General features: G+C 42.6%; 1 protein-coding gene across 2 annotated transcripts in view; it reads right to left on the bottom strand.

Annotated features, from left to right (window-relative positions):
- tln1 (talin 1) overlaps positions 1 to 24,992 on the bottom strand; it is an 89,489-nt gene that overhangs the window by 36,831 nt on the left and 27,666 nt on the right. For both annotated transcript variants that reach the window (XM_054744042.2, XM_054744043.2), the window contains exons 2-18: positions 24,215 to 24,286; positions 21,823 to 21,991; positions 14,975 to 15,072; positions 13,718 to 13,847; positions 13,473 to 13,625; positions 11,373 to 11,515; positions 11,097 to 11,224; positions 10,953 to 11,013; positions 9,060 to 9,164; positions 4,348 to 4,503; positions 3,815 to 3,916; positions 3,657 to 3,733; positions 2,599 to 2,779; positions 2,250 to 2,363; positions 1,771 to 1,879; positions 328 to 536; positions 148 to 246 (exon numbers count right to left, since the gene is read on the bottom strand). In XM_054744042.2, coding sequence (XP_054600017.2) covers positions 148 to 246; positions 328 to 536; positions 1,771 to 1,879; positions 2,250 to 2,363; positions 2,599 to 2,779; positions 3,657 to 3,733; positions 3,815 to 3,916; positions 4,348 to 4,503; positions 9,060 to 9,164; positions 10,953 to 11,013; positions 11,097 to 11,224; positions 11,373 to 11,515; positions 13,473 to 13,625; positions 13,718 to 13,847; positions 14,975 to 15,072; positions 21,823 to 21,952 — 1,995 coding nt within the window. In that variant the 5' untranslated portion in view covers positions 21,953 to 21,991; positions 24,215 to 24,286. The remainder of the gene's footprint in view (positions 1 to 147; positions 247 to 327; positions 537 to 1,770; positions 1,880 to 2,249; positions 2,364 to 2,598; positions 2,780 to 3,656; positions 3,734 to 3,814; positions 3,917 to 4,347; positions 4,504 to 9,059; positions 9,165 to 10,952; positions 11,014 to 11,096; positions 11,225 to 11,372; positions 11,516 to 13,472; positions 13,626 to 13,717; positions 13,848 to 14,974; positions 15,073 to 21,822; positions 21,992 to 24,214; positions 24,287 to 24,992) is intronic.

Here is a 24,992-nt window from a genome sequence, read left to right as displayed (position 1 = left end):
CACTTCCTGAAAGTAAAGTTTCATATATATATATATATATATATATATATATATGAAGTTAGTAAACGAGTGTCACTCTCTAAAGATGAAGCTAAACACTTTTTTTTTCTCTGACACAAACTCTGAACACTCTACAGGTGGACATACCTGGAACTGTGGATCAGTGTCAGTCTCTCCAATGTGAGACAGCAGCTCACCGCTGGCCTGGCCCACATTCCCTGCAGCCTGCAGCAGGTTCTGACGAGGCTGGAACAGAAACGCATTGGCTCATTTAGATCAAAGAGGGGACGAAAGGAATATGTGTGCATGCTTCAGCTCCCTGTATACCTCTGTGTTTGCTGGCTGTGCCGTCTTCAGCATGTCGGACACGGCACAGGCCAGATTCTTGGCAGCACTCAGCAGCTGCTGTCCATTAGCTCCTTCGTCCTCCATCAGTGCTGCCAGTAGTTTCACACCTTTGGACATCTCTGTCAGGTTGGAGGAGATCGTGGTGACAGCACAGCCCACTGCTGTGTAGTCCGTCTCTGCTGGATCTCCTTTAGACACAGATGGATATCTGCTTTTATTCTCTCTTTAACTTATTAGAAACATATTCTCACAAGATTACAGGTTAAAAGATAAAGTGGCATCCTGTGTGATGCAGGTCAAGCAGGGAAACAGTACAGAAAACATCCTCCTACACCTTTCTGTCATCGGCTACAATCGAAAACACGTTTATTGCAAATAATCAAGAAGACGTGTTCTATGAACCATGTAGGAGAACCATCAATGTCTCTAAGCCAAGTATCAGCCAGTTGCTGCTGATTATTGATCAGCAGATCATCAGTTCCTCCTTTAAAGCAGTTCAGTCAATCTGCTGCTCTGGAGTATACAGGTGTGTGTGAACACAAGGAGGAAAAACATGTTCAATGACCTCAGAGAAGCAACTGTTGCTGGAAAAGGTCAAAGGTCATTTAAAGTCCAAGGTCAAAGGTCATTTAAAGTCCAATCTATTGAGAGAAAGATTATTGAAAATTAGAAACCATTTCAGGCAGTTGATGATCCCCCCAGGAGGTCAGAGGTCAATGCTCAAGAGAAATGACTAGAAACCTGAGAACTTTAATTCAGAGTCTACATGCCTTAGATAGTAGGTTAAAGGTCAAAGAGTATGACACTACGACTCTCTGAAGAACCTGCAGCTCGGATTGGAGAGGATTCATCTGAACCACAAGACGTCTGGAACAATGAGATCAAAGTAGAGATGTTTACCCACAATGCACAGCAGCACGAACAGCTGATCCCAGCTGTCAGCACGGAGGTGGAGGGCTGATGGTGTGGGCTGGTTCTACAGCTACAGGACTCACTGAGTCCATCATGAAATAATCCGGTTAACAATTTATTCTAGAGTATTCTAATGTGGGACGGTCTGTCTGACAGCTGAAGAGTGGACCACGCCGGGTCATCAAACGGAACCATGATCCCAAAACCTTCAGTAGATCTATAGCAGTTAAACTGAGAAAAGAGTCACGGTTCTGCAAAGATCCAGTCTGGTCCAGATCAGAACCTGGATGTCTCCAAACATCAGTGAAGTAAAGAAGAATCTGTTAGACCAGAACATCTCCAGCACAGGAGAGAAAATAAAAAAACATTCACCTGACTATAAAACTCCTACTACATCCTAGCCAACCTTACATGTTCTAAATGTATTCAGACTTATATTCACCTCAAAATAATACACCACTTAACAAATCTTGGGAAAAATGGTAGAAGCAGTAGTTCTGCTGCGTTTACCTGCTGTGAGATTGACCATGGAGGCTGTTCCTGCTGTGATGGCATCCACCTGAGAATGAATCTCATGCTTGGACTCGTCCATCTTGTTTTTGCGCCAAGCTTGAGACGCCTTAAACAGAGAAACAAACCTCTCACAGACTGAAGAACTGCTGCAGGAATAAAGCAATAATGTGGGTTTTTTCTGATCATTTATTCTGTCTTCCATTAGCCTTGACTGACTCACAGGTCAGATGTGACCACATCTGTAGCACTAAATCAGCCTGATCTACATCTAGATGTTTCTAGTGAGGGATTCCCATGTAGATCAGGCTGATTCCTTTAAAGGGGACTTAACGAGAACTCGTGTGAGTACACCGAGTTTTTAAATCAGATTTTTGCTTTCTGTCATTTTCAGATGTGCTGATTCCACCTGATGCCTGGAATCAAACACTTCACAGGTAATGGTTAACCATCTGATTTTAAACCAGGATTAATCTTACAGCATCAGTTCCTAATGGGGGCAGGGTGTCGAAGTCGTCCAGAGAGGCCTGCGCTGCCTGGACCGCCTGCATGCTGGAGTTGATGGTTCCAGTCAGAGCCTGCTGTGCTGATGTCTAACGAGGAAACAGAAGAGATTCGGTTCATCAGGACATCTCTGTGATCTCAGTTACACAGTATGTTTGCAGTTTGTTTAGCTGCTAATTAACAGGAAAGGTATTGGTTTTTCTTATTGTCACCTTTAAGCTCATCACACACATGCATGCTCTTTGTCCTAACATCCTCCACCAACACTACCCGCCCTCTTCCATAATAGGTCTGAATTGAGAATTTTAGAAGCCTTCCTTATACCAGCGGAGGCATGTGTCCTCGGTGCATCTGCCCACTGGTGATGTGCTGTTTGGCCTGGGGCATGGAACCCATGTGGAAGCCTTCTGGACCTCCAGCTCCAGACCGCATGATAGCTGGCAGCGCCACCGAGCCCGTCTCCACCCTGCCCATCTTATTAAACTGCTGCTGCACAACCGTGGACCTGGAACCACATGAGATAAACGGTTTTAGATGAAAGAGAGATTTGTACTAATCAGCGTTAATATAATTCCTTCATTCAATTATTTTATTGTCCTTCAATAGCATGTTAAAGACAGGAGACCAACATGTGACCAGCATGAAGAAAAGAATAACCTAAAGTCAAAAAGTCATTCAAAAATGATCCATCACTAAATAGAATTCAGTGGTCCCTCGCTACTTTGCGGTTCGTTTATCGCGGATTCACGACTTTGCGGATTTTTTCTTTGGAGCCTTATTCAAGGGAAATTCGCCGATTCGTGTTATTTTTCACAGATTTGCGGTATTTTCCTATGTGAAATATCAAGAAATTCCTGTTTTTTTCATCAATTTCATCATAAAATGCACTTTTTGTAATAAAACTATAAAAAAAACCAAGTAAAAAAAAATTTTTTCTTGAGTTTTACCCACAAAAAGAGGATGTGATCATACGATAATTCAATACAGTACTAGTACGTATTATATAGTACAATATAGTACGCGATAAACGAGGGATCACTGTAACTTAAATTACTATAAAGATATACCAAAAATGAAACTAAATTATTATTATAATTATAATAACACTAATATATTGAGGAAAATTAGAATCTACATAATTATAAATGCATCTTCATTAATAAATGAACGTGGTAATGTTGTCATGGTGCAGAGGTTTCTCATCGATCAGCTTAAATAATCTTAGTGAGGAATGATGGAGTTCTAATCATTTTGGTCCAATTCTGATAATAAAGTTAGTCTTAACCAGCCCTCAGAGCTCATGCGGACCCCTAAGAGCCACCAACACATCACAGTTTGGCTCTACATCTTTAAAACTGAGTCAGAAACATTTTCCTGTTTACTTTTTGGGTGAAACTGAATCTTCCAGCATGGTTGACTCTTCATCTCCCTCAAGGCCAAAGTGGTCTTTGCTCTTTTTCTGGAAGAAGGAATGAATGGGATGACACAGCAGCCACAACATAATCGAAACCTGGTACAGCTGGTCTTTACTCCCACTGACCTTTTTGAGGATGATATCGATGTACCCAGCGATGAGCTGAGCTATCTGCTCCCCCTCAGTGGTCTGCACAGAGTAGTAACCGTCCTGGTAGTCTCCAAAATCCTGTCAGGAGATCAAAGAGAGGAACACCTTCAGGATCAGGTCTTCTCTGACATGCTGCAAAAGTACTCTTTGCTTAGACTGTGTGTTTTCTGCTCAGGCTCAGTTACAGACATGCATGTGGGTTCAGCATAAGTATGTAGGAAGCTGCACCAGGGCAGACAGCAGCAGATTTCTAATGGCCCCGTTTCCAAAGTGTGTTGCTGCCATCATAAAACAGCTGCAGTCTGTCACATCAAAGTGGTTTATGTGAAATTACCCCTAAAACCCGCTGTCAGTTTCAAACCACAGGGTTACATCAGCAGGAATAATAGCTTCCTGCCAAACCTGACCCCTTCATGAAGACATCCACTTTTTTACTGTCCACCTGTTACTGTTATGGATTGAGACTGGGACTTTGCATCATCAACACCAGTCGTGCTCCTCTCTCTCACCAGGGTGAAGCTCTTGGGCGAGGCGGCCCAGCGTTTGATGTTGGTCAGGCTCCACTCCTGGATCACCTCCTTGGTTTTCTCGTCTACTCTCATCACGCTCTCCTTGGTGATTCCCAGCAGACGAGGCACCAGTTTGTTCTTACCCTTCATTTTCTCCTACGGGTGGAGAATAAAAACAACATTTTAAGTGGAAATGAGTCACCAGCGCGGCTGGATATCACCTGATTCACCCTCATCAACAAAGAAGGAGTCTTTAGTCATTTATAGTATTCTTAAAGTACATGCTGATGCCTCTGAGACAAGAATGTGTGAATTGAGGAATTTAGAAGCCTTCCTTATACCAGCTCTGACATCTCTTCTTTTCAAAAATAAACAGTGAAGAATAAATTGTTTGTTTAGAGACTGTAAACAAAATATGCTTAGTAACTTCAATAGGCTTGCGTTTTCATCCCATCTATACAGAAAAAGTCCAGATTTCCGTCAAAGTATTGTAATGCATCAACTAATCAACAACAGGTGGGTGTTCATGTGAAAATGACATAAATAACAATGCAGATTGTATTTTCATCCCTTTTACCAAGAATCTAAACTAAATCATGCGGAGCTGATGAGAACTGGCCTGACTGGTCCAGGGAATCCCACTGATCAGAGAAACTGTTTTTTAAGGGACAGTGAAACATTCTAGTTTAATAAACATTTTAACAAAGACACTTCATCATTTTTGCTGAAAATTTATGTTCTATTTGTTTTCATCTAGTCAATAAATTCTTACAAGTACCGTGAATTTCCTTTAAAGGGATATTCCACCCAAAATTGAAATTTTGTCTGTTGATATATTTCCCAGAGTTAGATAAAAACTATTTTTAACCAGCCCAGTCCTTCTCCTGACCCGACTGTAGTCCTTTAGCTTTAGCTTAGCATAAAACACAGGAAGTGAATGGATCCAACTAGGGTTGTGAGTAAAAAAAAATACTTAAAATGACTCAGTAGTGATCCCAGTTCTCCTTGGTGACCTAGACAATCAGAAATTAATTAGCAGCATAGAGGAATCACAGGCGCCATTTTAGACTTTGGACTACTTTATGACAAAACACAGCTGTAAGTCTCCGCTGAAAGGTGCAAGGCAGTCCCAAAGACACCTGCTTCTGTAAACACTTGATTCATGCTTCAGCATCAGCTCCACATCTTTTACTTCTCCAGTCACGGGTCAATAAACTTTCATATTTTTATAAGTTTTTCTGCAAGGCATTCTTCAATCTGCTCTTGTCTGCCACTACACATCTTTATTTTTGAGGGTGCTATGGCGGTGCTGTTGACAAAAGCGCCGCCCTGACCAATCACAAGCTTGCGTTCTCTGTCTCGTTTGACGGGTGTTTAGAAAAGTGGGCTCGACTCCCTCCATCCTTGTGAGGGCCCTCCAGCAGGCTCGCGAGGGCGGATAATGGCGTTGCGCGTCTCCGTACTAACGCAGACACAGAAACATAAACTAGACTTTACGGTTGTTGCCTCTTTGCCCTAGGAGCAGGAGCTGTTGATTCAAATTGACGCCATCCAGAGTCCTTCAACAGGACAGAGGCTCACCCAAATTGGGCTACCGCTCCTCCCCTCAGCAGAAACAGCTGCACCGGATTTTGTTGTTTATCACCTGAGTATAAAGATGGCAGAGTTGCCAGCAGCACCCACATGCTCCTTGTATGTTTTATTAGCTTTTAATGGTTTTTAGTGAAGGAGCTCTGATTCTCTAAAACAGGGGTGCCCAATCATGGTCCTGGTGGGCCGGTATCCAGAAGGTTTTGTGGTTTCTCTGCTCCAACACACTTGATTCTGTGGTTGAATCACTTGTGCAGTAGCTCATCAGGGTCTGCAGAAGCCTGTTAATCACCTGCTGATTGAAATCAGGTGTGCTGAAGCAGAGTTAAAACTGAAGCCTGCTGGATACCGGCCATCCAGGACCAGGATTGGGCACCCCTGCTCTAAAAGCTTTGTGCTTTTAGAATTTTAAAACAGGCGAGGGACCAGATGGGTGCTGGCTCCCTCCTGCCTCAAACATCTGAGTGTGGTCAGTGGACCTTGATTTTTTAGTTTGAGGTTAGCTATTTGCTTGTTTTAAATGTGAAACCTGAGCCAATACACTGTTTATTTAAGGTACTTTGAATTAAAAATGGAGCACTGAGAATTTGAAATCCTTTTATATTAAAACATTGTTTGAATTTTACCATCCTGCACATGCCTTTCTGTGTTACGCCCTTGTCCCTCATTTTAACACCAACACCTGGTCGTAACACTCTCTCTTTACAAACACAGATAGTTCAGCTGTTAAAGCTGCAATGGCAAATTAGGAAAACTAATTAGCTTAAACAATTTTTCATGCCTTTTAACAACATTCTAACATAGTATAGCTATTAAATATATTGTGGGGACTGAAAAAATTGATAAAGTGGTTCTCTTGCATTTGTCTAAAAACCACCAACACGTTTAAGACCTAAGCAACTATTTGACCATCCAGTTGTTGGTCTGACTGAACCGCTGCACTCCTGCACTGCACAGGGTCCTCCACTCACACACACACTCATGTATTTTGCAGCAGAACACCACTGGTGTGAGAGGTTCTCCGCTCAATAATATCGGAGAAGGAGAAACAGCCGACTGCTACCACTTCAACTTTAGGACAATCTCAAATGAGTCCCACACTGTTTGAAGTCACGGACAAGAAAAGACAATTGGAAGTGGTGACTGGTGTTTTAGCACTATCCTTTTAACCCCCCCACTGTCCTAATGGGTGACCCCACGAGGACAGTTGACCATTGAGCAGGACTGATGGTTTATCCCTTGAGGTCCATGTGGCAGGGGTGAGGTGGTGCTCACTCCTCACCCCTGCCACATGGACCTCAAGGGATAAAACATCAGTTCTGCTCAGTGGTCAACTGTCCTCGTGGGGTCACCCATAAAGACAGTGGGAGAGTTAATAAACCATTTGCACTATCTTGTTTCATCCAGCAGAAGTGCCTCAGGGAAGACACCCGAGGGGAGGGGCGAGTGTTCTGTGTTCAAAACTTGGCTTGTTCTGTAAAGTCCTTATAACAGCTTTAAAGTAACCAAGTTGTCTGTTTCTTCCCTCTACTGGTTGAAAGTGGAATTACAACTGTTGTAAACAATCCTGCTGTTGCTAACAAGACTTGCTAACACAGGGATTCCCTAAGTGTGGAGTGCACGAGCTGCCGCTAGGGGGTGCGCGAGGTGAAAAGTGTAATGGCTGCGGAGCTCAGAGAAGTCTGTCAGATGTCACCATTAGCGTAGCCAGAAACTCATTTGTGGGTGGGTCTAAGAAAAAGTAAGTGGTCACAATAAATGTAATTGAAAACAAGTATATTTTGCTCGTGTGTGTGTGTGTGTGTGTGTGTGTGTGTGTGTGTGTGTGTCCTCTGCATGTGCCCTAGCTTCATAATAATAATGTGCTCTGGCCTGCACACGCTGTCAATAGCAAGATATGTTCCGTATTTGATCATTTTTAACGGTGTTGGAGGAATCTGAAGGTGGTGAGTTATTCTGGCAGATTGTAATTAACACCCTGTCTCATGCAGGTGTTCTGACATTGTAAACCTCACACACAGAACATTGTGGATGTAACTAAATAATCAAGAAATGATTCCCATCTGAGCATTTTAGCATTATTATGTTATTATATTAGCACACTGACTGTGGGACAGCATTCCAAACGTGTCAGGCTATTAACAGCGCACTGAAGATCTGAAGTTCAGAGTGCGTCTGTCAGAGGTCAGATGCGTTCCAGCGGAACCACGGCTCACGGGTGCACATGTGAGCACATCTGGGCTGGGCAGAGGTAATTTTACAACATTGGTTTAAATAGCGCCAATAACGAGACGCGGTGACTGGAGCAGCTCATGGAGCTGTGCCAAACACACACACACACACAGTTTCAATAAGCGCACGCTGCACAAACTCCAGCGCGGTGCCATCAGACTGAAGTCAGAAATGAGCGCTGCCTCCTCCGTGATAAAAAAACTTTAAGAGTTTTTATAACAACATTTTTCATTCAAGGTCAAGTTAAGATATTAGCTTCTATTTTGGGATGACGTATTAAATTCGAGATTGATCATATTTTTTTTAACCCTGTCTGTCGAGTGACTGTTTAGCTTGACGTCTGAGATATCTATATATATATATATATATATATATATATATATATATATATATATATATATATATACATATATACACATATTATATATATGCCCTGATGTGGGGGCTGGGGGGGTGTCAACACGGTCGGGACATAGAAGGGGGTGCGTGGCTAAATAAGTTTGGGAACCGCTGTGCTAACAGTGTCATCAGACAAGGTGTTGCATTTTGAATGTTTTATGAATCTATGATTGTTGGCAGCTCAGAAACAACAAGTAAAAAAATTAGGACTCTGCTTTGCACCATTTTTGGTAGTTTGAAACTTAAACCACCGATCATAGGCCTACGTTCAACCTGCCTGCTGGCTTCACAGGCTCCGCCCTGATGCCAACAAAAAGAGTAAACTTCCTCTAATGGGATTCTCATTAAATAAATAAATAAATCTAATTAACTGGTGCTGCAAAAGCTTTATTTGTTTTAATATTCAATTACGAGTAAAGCTGATGAAGAATAGAAATTTTCACAGTAAATTCACAGTTCAAGGCAGGACAGCAAAGGTGATGATCTCTCACCTTCACCAGGAAGAAGGACACGCCGTACGTCTGCAGGGACCTAGCCAGCTTCACGTAGCTCACTTTGGCCTCGATTTCTGTCATGTTTTGATAGTTCTTATGTGCCTGCAGAGGCGGAAGAAACCAGGATCAGATCAACTCATTGGATTACTGAGAAAGGTTGATATAGATTCAGTTCAGACCACAGGTAGTGTATCTGCAGACTCAAATGATGACCTTAGGTACTTGATTTTCTAAAAACAAGACAGACAACCTTCCGTAATGCTCAGTTCTGATGTGTTCATGTGGCTATTCTCATTAGGGTTGTCACGGTAACCGGTATAGCGGTAAACCCCGGTAAAAAAGTTGACAATAAAAATAACCGTCCAGTTTTTAAAAAACTATATTATCTCGGTGGGTTTACCGTGGCCGCGGTTTCAGCGCGATGACCCTTACCAGCCACCGTCGCTTCAGCTGAAGTTCCCGCGGCGCGCACACGCACTTTTTAGTTTGCAACGGCACCAAAACTTTGAAGCTGAAATAATGGCCGAAGGAGGAGACGGCAGCGCCCAGGACATCCATCAGCCCTCAAAGAAGACTAAATCGGAAGTATGGGCATATTTTGGATTTCTGAAAAACGCTGAGGGACAGTTAATAGAAGACGGCTATCCCGTTTGCAGAACGTGCAGGAAACAAGTGTCTGCAGAAGGCAGCAACACTTCAAATCTCATGGCACATCTGCGTGACCATCACCCACGTCTCCACAGCCAGTGCAAGGTAAGTCAACATGAGCATTTTAGCTTAAATGCATGACGCGAGGACTTTTGGCTGAGGGAGAATGCAACGAGTCACTATATACTGCAGCCGCAGCGTCCTCTGCCAGCATTTAAACCGTGTCACGGACACCCTGTTGCTGGATGAAGCATCTTATTTGTTGATGATGAAGAGAAATATACAATTAGTTCCTTGTCATTGATTTGTTTACTTGTTCAATGCCATTTATACTTGAACATTTGGATTTGATTACATAGTGTAGTAGTTATTTTAGTCATTTGTTTAAAGTGGCTATTTATTTTAAATACATATTTTTAAGGTTTACTTGTACAGTGCTCAAGTCAAGTGTGGACTGGAGTTTTAGATTTTCATTTTGATAATGAAGAAAACAAGTATATGAGAAAACAAGTGGTGTTTCTTTGATTTGTTTACATATTGTTTATGTTTCGAATGTTTGGATTTGTATAATTTAAACCTGCACTGACTACTGTAACATGTTCCAGAAAAAGAAGCTATTTGTTCCTTTACTTGTGAAAAGTTGCACTTTTGCTAAGGCTTTGTGTTATTTTAGGTTTAATAAACACTGTTAAACCTTTTCAAAACTATTTCAGTTTGTGTAGAACAGGACTATCAATGCTTTCTGAACATATGCAACACCGTTTAAAAAATACCGCGATAATACCGAAAACCGTGATAATTTTGGTCACAATAACCGTGAGGTTAAATTTTCATACCGTGACAACCCTAGTTCTCATTCTAATTTACATCCAGTGAGAACAGTCTATGGCCTTGAGGTGACCCGTATGACACGGAGCACGCTGTGTTGCAGAACTAAACATGGACATACACATGTCAACAGCCGAATCCACCCTGATGTTGTGCTATCAGAGCCGACGCATTTATGAGCAGGTGATGAAAGGAAGCAGCTTTCAGGTGTTGTTTACATTTGGTCCTACTGCTTCCCACCTCCTCCAGAGCACATGTACTCCACCCGTCACACTTAAGTGATGTAAAGGTCAGATGAGACAAGACCGTTCAGACTCAGGTTGCTTTGGGTCTGATTGGTTCTGATCAGATCTGGTCTGTCTGCAGCATGACTGTAGCCGAGTCAGTCTAACAGATTCCTGATGGGGTTTTTACCTGAAAGATTTTCCTCTCTCCTTTGTTCTTGATGTATTCTTTAGGCAGGAACTCTTTTAAACTGAAAATAAAAAAGTCGACCCAGAATGAAACACGAACAGCAGCCATTCAGATATGAATGAATACAAACAAACTCAAGCTCACTCCAAGAATCCGGGCTTGTGTTTGGACTCGTTATGGTCACCAAACTGGATCTGACACTGATAGCCGGCGAACTCACAGGCCTTGTCAAAGGAGACGGGATGAGATCCGTTCAGAATGTCATCACGAGCCTGAAAACACACACACACAATTTTTTTTTGTCTCTACTAGACTCTAACTCAATGAAAGCCAGAGCTATATTTCCTGATGAGCTTCTGCAGGATTTCAGATTATTGTCTATAAAGTAAAACTAAAAGCAACAAAGTATCTTGAAGTTACCTGAACATAAAGCAGGTTGAGCTGAACGGGGTCTCTAGAGTCCACATTCTGGTCTGAATAGAAGAACTTCCTCCTCAGCAGCAACATCTCCGTCTCCTCCACGCCCTGTTCCCTCAGCGTTCTGCCGTGGTCCAGCCAGTTCACTACGAGGAGCAGTGGTCACAGTAAGTGGCCTGTGATCTAAATAATCAGCTTTGCTCTCTTTAACCACGACCAACAGGTAGAAACTTCATAGGTGGTGTCAAACCAACCTGCCTCCTGCACTTTCACTGTACACTTGTTTATTAACAAGATGACTTTTATTCTGTTGGTCCTAAACTACAACTCTTTTTGTAGGTTTGTTTCAAGAGAACACATTTGTAGACTAAAAGTTTATATTAAAACTTCTACAGGATATATAAACCCTGATGTGAGACGAGCTAAAACATAAGTTTCTGCAACAAACACACACACACACACACACACACACACACACCGTCATTCTAGTGAGGTTTGGTGGGTTTCTGGTTTCTCTTCCACTCTTTGATCCAACCAGTGCCTTTCAGTTTCTCCATCTGTGCTGTTGTTGGGAGTGTTTCTGAATGAAACACTTGATCTGAACAGTAGTTTAAAGGTGTGGAACTCTGAAAAATCATTTTTAATGATTATTTCTGATTATATTCAGTCACTCTGAGTTTTACATGCAGTTTTTCTCATCTCCTACACCTGTCTCCTGCATTAGCTTCCGAAAGAAAACAGATGATGAAACTCTAGGATTTGAAAATCCTGACAGATCTACGTCACACTGTCGCTTAACATTCATCGACTCACCCATCTTCACTCACAACGGGGAAGGCTGTTGTTGGTTTAGCATCCAGGAATCAGCAGAGAACGTCACTTGTCTCTACTAGTAGAAGCTAACTGTTAGCATTAGCTACTCCACCACACAGCAGAACTCCTCCAGGCTTGTGTTTTTTGTGGAGATAAAACATCAACGTTACAAAGAAAACCAAGTCAGTGGTAGTCATGTTGATGTCAGCCAATCAGAGTTGAGCTGTCAAAATATCAGGAAATAAGACTCAAATGCTGTCGTATGAAGCTCTCCTCTGATGTGGCAGTTTTATAGCGCCTGGAAATGGTGCACCGGTGTTTTTATTCCCAGAATACGTCTTACAAAGCATGCATTCCTACTAGAGACACATGCAAATGTATTTATTAAAACAGTGTTCCACACTGTTATTCGTGTTTATACGTGATGGGACTTGCCGTCATGTTTTGTGAGACTTGAATTTATTAAAAATGGGTAAGTACGCTATTTTGAATATTTTAAAATCAATAGTACTTTAAAGTTATTAAAACTGCGGCTGGGTTAGGGTTTGGGTTAACACCAACCCAGCCGGCTTTAATACTGGGTGCTGTAAAGCCGTTCTGCGTCGTAATGTACGTTGTAAAGTACTCTACAATGTTGCAGTAAACAGCCGCAGCGCTTGAGATAGAACTGGCATCGATTTTCAACGCCTTGGCGCAGCGCTTCTGGGACGCGGCGCGGCGCTCCCTGTGTGCCCACTCTCATTAACTATAATGGCTTCTATTTAAAAAGACGGCTCGGGTGCGACGCTGCGTGTCCGCCTCCAGTCTGCCCCAGGCTTTACTCCACTCCCACTTCCTGTTTGAAAAATGCAACAGATGCTGTTGCCCGGGAGACCGAGAGGGCGGAGCTGCTAACAAATACACACACACAGACTCACAACGACATTGTGACATCATAATGTACCTGCTAACATCAGCGTACATCTTAGCCAATAGCGATGGCAGATTTTAATTCAAATGCTGTGCAGAGTTTTTACCTGAAGACGGCACAACACTGACGGTTTTAGACAGAATATTTAAATTTGACCTAAGATGCACTAAAGTGCCAAATTATTGCCCACAGGTGAGTACAACACAATTAGACTCGTTTGTATAGTTTTTCAGCAAAAAAATGTGATTTGGGGGTGACTTGCTCTTTAAATAACGATGGTATGATTTCATAAGATAAATGGGGTTTTTTTGCATTTTAGCTCATTTATACAACATACACGATGTTTTCTGTGTGGCAGGTGTGTTTCAGATTGCACTTACACTCATCGTCTGTGTGGAGCTTCTGCTTTAGCTTCTCCATCTTCTTATCATCTCGTAGAAGAGTCTTGTCTCTCTTCAGTGTGCCTGTGTTTTCCTCCTTCTTCTCCTCACCGATGTCTCTCACCAGTGAGTATTCATCATAGTTCGTGATACCTGACATTTGAACACGAGGACTGTGTTAAAACTGACAGGAACAAGAAGACACGCCGCCGCCTGCACATGTCAGAGATGTTCAGAGAACCCACCTATTCTAGCACAGATAGTCATAAGCATGTCACTGACGATCTTGGAGTCATCCACCATGACGGTCTTCACTGTGCCATCCAACATGCGGATCTTCAGAGGCCTTTGCTTCTTCTTGTACTCCAGGGTGTCCTAAGGAAAAAAGGTCAAGTGGTTCAAATGTCAAGATGGGATTCGTCTTAAAGACAGGTGCTCTGATGGATGCTTCAGTGATCAGATCAGCTGAAACTGCAGCCTCATCAGGGATGGGAATCACTCAACATGTGTTCTGAAGCATTTAAAAACCTACACGTGTGTTTACGACGCTTTCAGTGACTAAAATGTAACGGAATTTTCTATACATCAAATCCTAAAATCAAAAGAATGAATTTTTCTCGAAAATTAACTGAGGTATAATTTTAGGGTTTGGTGCCGTTTTAGCTGTTTTCTTCTTAAACAACAGATGCTGCTAATGAGAAAACAGCAGGAATGACAGCAGAAGAAGAGATTACAGGAGAACCCATCTTATACAGGACACACAGACATAACTAATCTATTTATCTGTACTGTTGCTTCTTTTTAAAGTTGAAACCTGAAGAAATAGACCTGTTCAAGCTGGCTTTGATGTGACCTTCGTCACCACCCTCTCCTTATTCTGCTCTTATTCCGCCTTTCCTGGGATCCATTGATTTCCCTCTTTCCTATCAACTTTCTCTCCCTTTCCTTACATTTTTTTCTCCTTTTAAACATATTTTTAATAAATTTAGAAATCTTTTAATAATTCTTTATTGTTTTGTGTTTGTGAAGCGCCACAGGATTTTCCCTAATCCTAATCCAGTCACATGGCTCACACATAATTCTGATGTAAAAGCTTAACTTTTGATATTTAAGGAGCACTTAATTTTGATCATTTCAGTTTTGATTCAGACTGAGTTTTCAACAATTATGGATTCAATAAAGCAAAAGGTTGGACGTTTGCACAGAGCTTAACATTAAAGTCTGGACAAATGACATCTACTCCCCTGATTAAGGACTGCTGCTTTTTCTTGTCAATGTCAATTTACTAATAAATCATATTTCAAGAACGCATGAAGAACAAACAGCTGAACACGAAAACTTAAATGCACACTGTTTCAGAGACTGCTGCATTTTCCAATAAAACAAAATCAAAGCTGTTGAGACATGTTTACACCACAGCACATCTTTGACCCCACAACCCCATAATGTCATCCTCTCTTGTAGTTTTTGGCAGCACTGATATGGAGTGGAGTTTTACTCACCCCGTTCCTTAACATATAGTAATCCAGGGCCTTCCCAGCCTCCAGCCAAATGCCTTTTTTTGGGTCATCATCTGACAGAAACAGTCCATAGTCGTTGGCTAGAGAGGGAAAACGGTCAAATGAGTGTGATCATGTGGGAACCAGAGTGTGTCTTTAAGGGCCACTTACAGGTAAAACTCACCATTCTAATAAAACATTAACATATCAACATTTTACCACTAGGTGGTGAGATTGTCCACATTACCATGGTATCAAAATGTAAAGCAAGAAAATGTTTCACTTAGTCCAACTCATCTGAATAAAACACTCATGTGCGTTTTTGGAGTGAAAAGCAGATAGGCCTGGACAAAGTGAGGTCTGGGTTAACTGACTAACAGATCAGCCAGGGAAACCCTACAGCTTGCTGACGGTGACAGAAAGAGTTTGGCCATGGTTAAGTCATGTGGCATCACAGTATATAAAATCAGTTGCTCAGTTTCCCTTTCAAGATTAAGAATGGTTGCTCAGAAAAATACATGTTTTAAAAACACAAAAATAGTTTGTGTGTTCTCGGAGTGAAGGTTGTGTCATCTGTCTCAACACAAACCACAATCCTCCAACCAGAGGCTGAGAAATGAGGCAGTGAAACCAGAGGTTTACCCAGCGAAACAGGAACTGTGGTACAACTCTGATGAATCAGATCATGGTTACGGGGGAGGGAGGTAGGGGCCAGCCAATGCACAGTCACCTGCACCAGTGAAGTCTTGGTGTTGTGCATCACAGCCAATGATCCACCAGAAGCAACATCTGAGCAATCTGGAATTTCATCCCATAAACCACTCAACTGTTGGAGAGGAGCACCAAAGGTGATGGAGAAAACCACTCCATCAGGGCCCAGGCTTAGCTGAGCTTAGCTCTCACACACACTCTTTTTCTCTCTCTCACACACACACACGCATGCGCGCGCACGTGTCTCTTGTGTGGACTTTCATTCATTTTTGGGCCTTCACTAGATGCCTAACCCATACCCATACCCTAACCCTAACCATAACTAACTCTGTTCTTTTCCTAACACTAATCTAAATCAAAAGTTCATTCACACCATGCCTCTAAAACCATGTTTAAGGGTATTTTGTCATTGTGTGGACCAGTCAAATGTCCCCATATTAAGCATATAGAAAAAGTACACACACACACACACACACACACACACACACACACACACGCATGCCTTTATGGCAGAACTATCAAACTTTAAACCAAAAGCTGAGGTGAAACTTGACTTTCCACAGCTGAGGGAATCTGTTTTGGTGGCCTAAGGATCAGGTTACTCTTTTTGCAGATGATGTGGTCCTGTTGGCTTCACCAGACCGTGATCTTCTGCTTTTACCGGAGCAGTTCGCAGCTGACTGTGAACCAGCTGGGTTGAGAATCAGCTCTTCTAAATCTGAGATCATGGTTGAGTCGGAAAAAGGTAGAATGCCTTCTCCGGGTCAGGGATGCCCCAAGTGGAGGAGTTCTCGGGGTCTTGTTCACGAATGAGGGAAAGATGGAACGCGAGATCAATAGGCAGACTGGTGCTGCGTCTGCAGTGATGTGGGCGTTGTACCGGTCTGTCGTAGTGAAGGGAGAGCTGAGTCAGAAGTCAAAGCTTTCGATCTACGTTCCTATTCTCACCTATGGTCACGAGGTTTGGCTTTTAGTGACCGAAAGAAGGAGATAGAAGGATACAAGTGACCAAAATTAGTTTTCTCCACAGGGTGTCTTGGCTCTCCCTTAAAGATAGGGTGAGAAGCTCGGTCATCCGGGAGGGGCTCGGAGTAGACCCGCTGCTCCTTCACATCGAGAGGGGCCAGTTTAGGTGGCTCGGGCATCTGATTAGGATATCTCCTGGAAGTCTCCCTGGTGAGGTTTTCTGGGCACGTCCAACTGGGAGGAGACCCAAAGGAAAACCCAGGACCCATTGGAGGGACTATTGGGCCATTCCCATCTGTACTGGGTCGGCCCGGGCCGGGTAGCGTAGGTTGTTTACATATCTGGGTGGCCTGGTATTTTTACGGGCCAACCAAGGCTCATTCTCAGCCCTCTTCTCGAGGGGGTCTGCTTCAGGCCGACCAGGGCCAACACACCCACTGCTGACAGCAAATTCACACCTTCCATTAGAGCAAGCCTCTGATTGGTGGGTAGAATCAGCCCACATGGGCTTAAGACAAGGATGTGTGGAATCAACCGGGCCAGGCTGGGGCCGACTGGGGCTACCCGGCCCGGGCCGACCCGGTACAGATGGGAATGGCCCATTACGTCTCTCAACTGGCCAGGGAATGTCTTGGGATTTCCCCGGAGGAGCTGGCCCAAGTGTCTGGGGAGAGGGAAATCTGGGCCTCTGGTTTGGCTGTTGCCCCGCAACCCGACCCCGGATAATCGGAAGAATATGGATGGATGGATTTCCATCTGCACCTTCAGCTTTGCTCTTCCTTCAATTACTTGAATCACCATGGGGACAACAGAAGGCCAGAACTAACCCTCAAACTCGCACAGCCCCCACTAGGGGTAGACCAGTAAGAGCAGAACATTTTTTGTTCAAGATTCTGTATGCTCTGTTGTAATCAAATCCAACAGCAGAAGTATATATGATACCTGCTGCATGGGCAGACAGGTCTGAGTCTGCTGCTTAATACCACCACCATTCCTCTAAATCCTACCTAAAACCAATGCTGTTCAGACAGTCCCATTGGTTATTTGCAACTGGATTACATCATCGTCTTTAAATGATCAATCATCTCTGATTTGGACAATATTTGTTCTGTTTAAACCACAAAACGTGTCAATTCAATAATGATAAGTTGGTTTGATCTACAATTAAATACTAAAGCTGAATGTAAAAGTCTGGTTAGAAACTATTATTTATTCATTCAGAGAGAATAACAGGACGGAAAACATCCAAACATAACGTCACCAGTCATGTTTTGTAAGAACAAACTGGTAAGCAACCAGAAACAATAACTGGGTTGATGTCAGAACTTTTCTCTACACAAGAAACTGTGATCAAGTTCACGGAGTCATCTGTTCTTAGAGAGAAAATAAACCGGTCTCAACAGAGTAAGGAGTCTTTCTAAGGTGTTGTGGAGGACCAGGATGAAACCCTGGGCTGTACTGGTCTCCCTCTACTAACAGTGTTAAATCACTAGTTTGTTCTAACTAGAAAACCTTCAGATTTACGTCAAACTCAACTCTATAATTTACTGGCCAGTAGAAACACGTTTCTCCCACGGCCAGGATAAGAAGCTCTGGCATTTTGAGTCTCTGACTCACTCTGAATGCACACTGGCCTACATGCTGGAGCAGGTCCTACTGGAGCTGCTGGTGAAACATCTTGCATAATAACATATGACTTCACAAGCACCCCAGATGATGTAAAAAGGGTGGCTAAAACCAGGACACACAGCTGTTTCCCATGAACAGGTTGCTCAATTACAAGGTAAAGAAAGCAAATGATGACATAGTTATAATGAATTCAGACATTTACACTAAAGGCATCAGGTCAAAGAGGAATCCTAAAACTATGCTAGCTAAGCAAAGCACAGGGGCCTAAAAATATTCCATAGAACATAGTCAGAACCCATAAACCATTAGCTGTCTGTTGATCGGATCAGAACCAACTTTCGTAACAAACGTTTATCCAAAAGATGCACATATATATCATTCTCCACAACTTCTAGAGGACAGAAAGACAAAGACATCAGCTCGTCTATCCAGATGTCTAGTTTTGTCATCGGCTCACTGTGAGAACCACTTCCATTTTCCTTTCTAACTTAGAGAACTCCTAAAGATCAAGCTTCTTCTTATATCAGAGATCTTTATCCAGACGTTCCTAGCAGAGCACCTGGCTCTCAGGCTGTAGGTGAACTAGAGGTTCTAAAAGCAGAACAGGATGCAGATCTTTCAGTCCTCAGGCTCTTCTCTGGTGGAACCAGCTTTTTCATCCATCAGACAGACACCCTGTCTACTTTTAAGACTCGGCTCCAGATTTTCCCTTTTAAGGGTATTTTGTGTGTGTGTGTGTGTGTGTGTGTGTGTGTGTGTGCGCGCGTGCGTGTGCGCGTGCGCGTGTGTGTGTGTGTGTGTGTGTGTGTGTGTGTGTGTGTCCTCTGCATGTGCCCTAGCTTCATAATAATAATGTGCTCTGGCCTGTTTTATTGTGTGGACTTGCTAAAGTTAGCTTGTGTTATCCTGGCTCATCCCTTTAGTTATGCTGCTCTAGGCTACAGACTGCTGGAGGACAGACTGGTTATATTTCCTCATTCTGGTGTCTTTGATTTTTTACGCTACTTCAAGGGTAACCTGGCAGCAGCCAGATCTTTATGTGTAGTCCCGCCCCATCTCGTGTCTACACATCTCAGCGCAAGGTTATTTCAAGGGTACTCAACTACAAATCTCAAAAAGCCTGCATCAACATTGGTGAAAATATTTGATCTCGGGGCCAGAAAGATGTGGCTTGAGGGCCGGATGAAGTACCTATGCTCAACATGTTTGTGTTTACTTTGTTGTTGCCCTTAACTTGTTTTCTCTCCCCAACTCCCATAGAAACAATGCTTGGTCCACCCCTTGTGTCTCTGTCTCTCTTTGGTCCTCTCAGACCTCAGTATGTCCAGGCAAAGATGGTCCTTCCTGGTTCTGGTTCGGCTGAAGGTTTCTAGTCGTAAACCTCTGCACAGTAATTTATAAAGATATGGTAGAACGTGTACAGAGATCTGTGGTCCAGAATGGTTTTATTAATCCAATCCAGAAACGTTTCTTTCCATTATGTTGTGTAGTTCTGAGGTTCTATTATTAATGATTACACCAGAAAAGTACCATCATAACCTCTATCAATGCTCACTCTTCACCCATTTAGATTTCAGATTTATTGGCCAAGTAAAATTACATTTACAAGGAATTTAGCTTCAGCAGACGTTAGCTCTCTAAAACTTACAACATACAAAATAAATGAGAATGCGTTCCTTTATCAGGAAAAAAGCACAAACCTTGGATTACCATAAAAAATAAAATAAAATAAAAATAAAGAATAAAAGTAAAAAAATAGAAAGAGTAAATACACACAAAAATACGTGCATACATATACATATACACATACATATACATATATATATACACACACACACACACATACACATATACACACATACATACCTACACATTCATATCCAGAAGCATACTTTAAAAATGTAAAAAAGTATAAGAAAAGAATGGTAAAAGAATACAGATTCAGGAGAGTAATGGCAGAGGAAAATAAGCCGTTCTTGTGTCTGGTAGTGTTTGTGTACAGCGATCTATAGCGTCTGCCAGATGGGAGGAGACTGAAGAGAGTAGATGCAGGATGTGTGGAGTCTTGGACAATGTTCACTGCCTTGTCCTGCTGGTGTACTATTCCTGGCAGTTGGGCACCGATGATTTTTCCTGCTGTTTTAATTATGCACTGTAGTCTGCATTTTTCCATTTTTGTGGCTGACCCAAACCAGACAGTGATGGTTGAGCAGAGTATGGATTTGACTATAGCAGTATAGAAGATGATCTATACTGTGGTAGGCCATACTTCCTTAGTTGCCTAAGAAAATTCATCCTCTGCAGAACCTTTTTGAGGATGGAGTTGATGTTTTTCTCCCACTTCAGATCCCTGGAAATGATAGTTCCCAAAAACTTAAATGAGTCCACCATTGACACTGGGCTGTTGGATATTGTGAGGGGGGGCAGCACTGTGGGAAGCTTCCTAAAATCCACAACCATCTTCACAGTCTTAAGGGTGTTAAGCTCAAGATTGTGCTGACTACACCAGACCACCAGCTTCTCAACTTCTCGTTGATAAGCAAACTCATCACCATCCCGGATGAGCCCAATGACAGTGGTGTCATCTGCAAATTTCAGGATTTTAACAGCTGTACCCTTAGAGGTGCAGTCATTGGTGTACAATGAAAAGAGCAGTGGAGAAAGGATGCACCCCTGTGGTGCACCGATGCTGATCAACCTTGTGCCAGATGTAACGTTGTTCAACCGCACATGCTGGCTCCTATTTGTCAGGAAGCTGGAAATCCACTGACACATGGCAGGGGAAACAGTGAGCTGAGAGAGCTTTGTGGTGAGGATTTTTGGAGTAACAGTGTTAAACGTAGAGCTAAAATCTACAAACAATATCCTTGTGTAGGTCCTTGGTTGATCAACATGTTCCAGGATGAAGTGCAGCCCCATGTTAATTGCATCATCCACTGACCTGTTTGCCCTATAGGCAAACTGCAGGGGATCCAGCTGGTGACCTGTGGTGCTTTTTAGATGGGACAGCACCAAACGCTCAAAGGACTTCATGACTACTGATGTCAAAGCCACGGGTCTATAGTCATTCAATTCAGTAGGGGAGGATTTCTTGGGTACTGGAATGATGATTTATTAATTAATGATTTATTAATACTGGAGTCATCTCTTTATAACATAAAGTTTAATTTTACAATAAAAATGTTTTTTTATCACTTTATTTATTTTCATACTTTTCTATTTTTATAAATGTATGTTTATACATTTTTATGTATTTTTATAAATGTATTTATTTTTTAAATGTTTATTTGTTTACTTTTCTGATGTTTTTGCTGCACATGTGACGTCTCTGTTTGCCACTAGAAACACACTGTGCTGTGGACGAAATCAAAGCCCTGATAGAGAAAAGTCTCCTCACAGAACAGCTCTAATTACAGAAAATAAACATTTCATGTTCACATAGTTGTTTGCGTTACTGATGCTTCCATGTCGGATTCTGCATCGTAATTAAAACACGTTTGTACATCTGTGCACTCATGCAAGGGGACAGGAGAGAGGGAACTCACGCTGGCCAAGCTGTGCCTCAGGAACTCTCTCCCTGATGATCCGACAGGCATCGTAGATCATCGTGGAGGGCTCAAACTGCATGGTCTTCACTACATTGCCCACATCAATCTTCAAGGACAGGGCAACCATGATTGCTGCTCTGCACCTTCAGCCAACACACAGCTGAACCTAGGTGAGAATTTTAGGTCAAGTTAAGTCAGCTGCAATACATAAATAGGACAACAGAAACAAAGCAAAGACAAAAATCAGACATCTCTCTTCTGTGTCTGACATTTACAGATGCTGATTGGCTGAATGCTTCATCTCCTTCCACTTCTCCAAGATTGGGTCACTGAGCTAACAGGTGTAAGAGGAAACCAACTGTCACTTTCCACCAAGCCCCCACAATGCGGTTCAAAAATTGCGGCCAACCTGGAAGTACCAAAAATTGCAGTTCCACCCTCATCCGCTGGGGGCTGGTGTCAGAAGCGAGCAAATCCTCATTGACTCCCATGTTAAAAATACCAATTTCACAGCAGAAATAAACATGTTTACAGCCTGGTACCAAAACATGTTTTTGGTTTAAATGATCTAGTTCACACTCATGACAACTCTGAGGGGGGTGAATTTTTTTTTCTCACTCTTCTGTTTAAGTGTATTAAAAGCCTAAAATTCTGTATAATTAATGAGCATCAGACCCACGTGACCACAGAGCTAGTTCCGTGGAAAGGCCTCAGTAGAGCCTCGGTCTGGCCTGGAAACTGTTTCGGGATTTAGAGTCTCTGTGTGTTTGTGTATTCTGTTTTGGATATTTTTTGTGCAATTGTTGGACAAAAAGACTTGCTGTGGCATTAATTGCACTAATAGAGCGTCCAAGGAGTCTCCACTTCATTTTTTTCGGTAAGTAAAATTATATTTATGTATTTTAGGTCACTGCCGAGCTGAGCTTAGATTTTAACATGTACTGTTTAACCATGAAATTTAAATGTAATAGGGTAAAACCCAGTGCATTTAACATAATGCTGCACTTTAGAAAATGGGTTGAAATATGACATGTTGGTGGAGCTGGGTTCCGACTATCGGCTTGTGGAGCTCTCGGGAGACCAATGTTTTCCACCCGTTTCTCCCCTCCCCGCAGCTCGGCGCATCTCTGTCTGCTGTGTGGCTGCCGGCTTTCAGCAGCTTTCGGGAGACCTCTGTGTTCCACCCGGTTTTACCCAGCGGTCAGCCCGGCGTATCTCTGACTCAGAAGCTCTGGTGTTGTGCACAGTTAACTCCGGTTGTAGCTAGGTTGCTACCTCTGTTAGCTTAGCTCCCACCTCCGCATTAGCTTTGGGTTAGCTTCAGGTTAGCTTGTAGCTAGTTCAACCGGGTGTCGTCAGTCGATCCCAGCCTTACAGCCCCACCCTCAGCTCCTCCTCTCTTCCCTTTTATGGAACTGTCTGGGCTTGACGGAACCTGTGACACGGTCAAAATGGCGGTGGTGGCCACCTCCCATTTAGCCTCAAAAACGTGTTATTGGAGCCTATGGAAACCCATTGTCCAATATTTATATGTCGATGCTTTCCACCTAGGGAGTGATGCAAAAAACTAGTGAGGAGTGTACAATGAAGGATATGCACAGGCACATGTGGACCAATAGTTCACCTGAACTCTGAAGAAGAAATGTTATTAGACCATCATTACTGACCAGAGCGCTCCAGTCTGGCTGCTTTGTTCTACGTTTGTCCTACGTCTGTGCAGCACCTGGATCCACTGTTTCTGGATTATATGTACAGTGCTCCTGACTAAGTACATGTGGATTTTTGGAGTTTGATTTAGAGTCTAATAAAAGAAGTGTTAAAGGTGGTGCTTTTTCTGCTTTCAACACCGTTGTCTTGGTTTTATTGACAAATGCTTTTTGGCAAGAACACTCACGACGTTAGCACGTCCTGCTAGACATAATGCAGTTTGGCTCTCTGAAAACTTCGGCCACCTCTCTAGAGGCCTTGCAGTGTGACACGAAGCAGTATTTTGCAACAGCTAAAAAACAAATTAAAAAATTAAAAATTGCAGTGTGACCAAGGCTACTGAAGTCCACCAAAGAGAAACCTTCTGGATTTTGAGGGCATCGTTAACGCTGCATAGTCCAGTCTTCAGGGCCACATCAGTTCCAGAGACATCTACAGGACAGGTTCTGGACTAGTGTGCTGCTGCGCTGACCCCTCCCCAGTAACATGTTTTAGATGTTGTAATCAGGAATGCCACCTCACACAAAGGTAAAATAACTACTGCCCACCTTTTGAAGTGCACAGCAAACAGGAACAGATTTAAAACATGTCAAAATAAAACATTAAATATATCAGGCTAACTCAGCCTGTTAAATGAGTCATTTCAGCGGTCACGCTGCCAGAGAGACGAGTACACCCATACCTGATGTAGACCAGAGTTGTTACTGTCACACCTCCTGCTCAGTCAGATGATGACGACTTGGTTGAACACGTCCTAGTCGGATTACAGAAAGAGAGAAAATAAGATTACGATAATTTTAATTCTGCACACATTCTGACTAACATGACCTTCATTTTCCATGACATCAGCAGTCGTTTAGATAAGTTCATGCCCCCCTCTGCCAGGTGCAACCCACCTCCCAGTTTTACAACTGTTGTTTAAAAGGGTAGATTTCAAATGTCTGAGTGCCAGTGAACGCAGCACTACTAGACCTTTGCTCACTGCCTACTAACGGCAGATGAAGTGGGACCAGCCTTGTTTTATGGTTAATAATTCAACAACGAGCCATAAAATAACTTGTTGAAGTGGAATTAAATATAACTGACCTTATTTCCATCCTTTGTTGGATATGTTATTGGATTCATGTTATTATTTGCTTTTCATATTTATATTCTTGACTTTTTTCTTTTGTTTTATTAAATAAAGTATGACAGGGTTTATCTGATGTTTAAATACTAGCAGGATGCTAATGTTTGAAATCTAAAAAAATACAGAAAAACCTGTTCAAATGATCCTCAAACCAACAAGAAGAAGGCCACAGCTGCTCAGTCAGCAGCAGCCAAAGCTCGGTAAAACACCGACAGAACATAAAATAAATTTTGTGGTGTTTCTGCAACATGATTACTATACACAGCATGGGCTGGTCGCATCAAGACAGATAATATAATGAAGAGAACAGGGAAAAATAACACCATGTAGC

This window comes from Nothobranchius furzeri, chromosome 6 (assembly GCF_043380555.1).
Source record: "Nothobranchius furzeri strain GRZ-AD chromosome 6, NfurGRZ-RIMD1, whole genome shotgun sequence".
Taxonomy (NCBI): Eukaryota; Metazoa; Chordata; class Actinopteri; order Cyprinodontiformes; family Nothobranchiidae; genus Nothobranchius; species Nothobranchius furzeri.
Note: the sequence above shows the minus strand (reverse complement) of the source record. Positions and strands in the feature narration are given on the sequence as shown.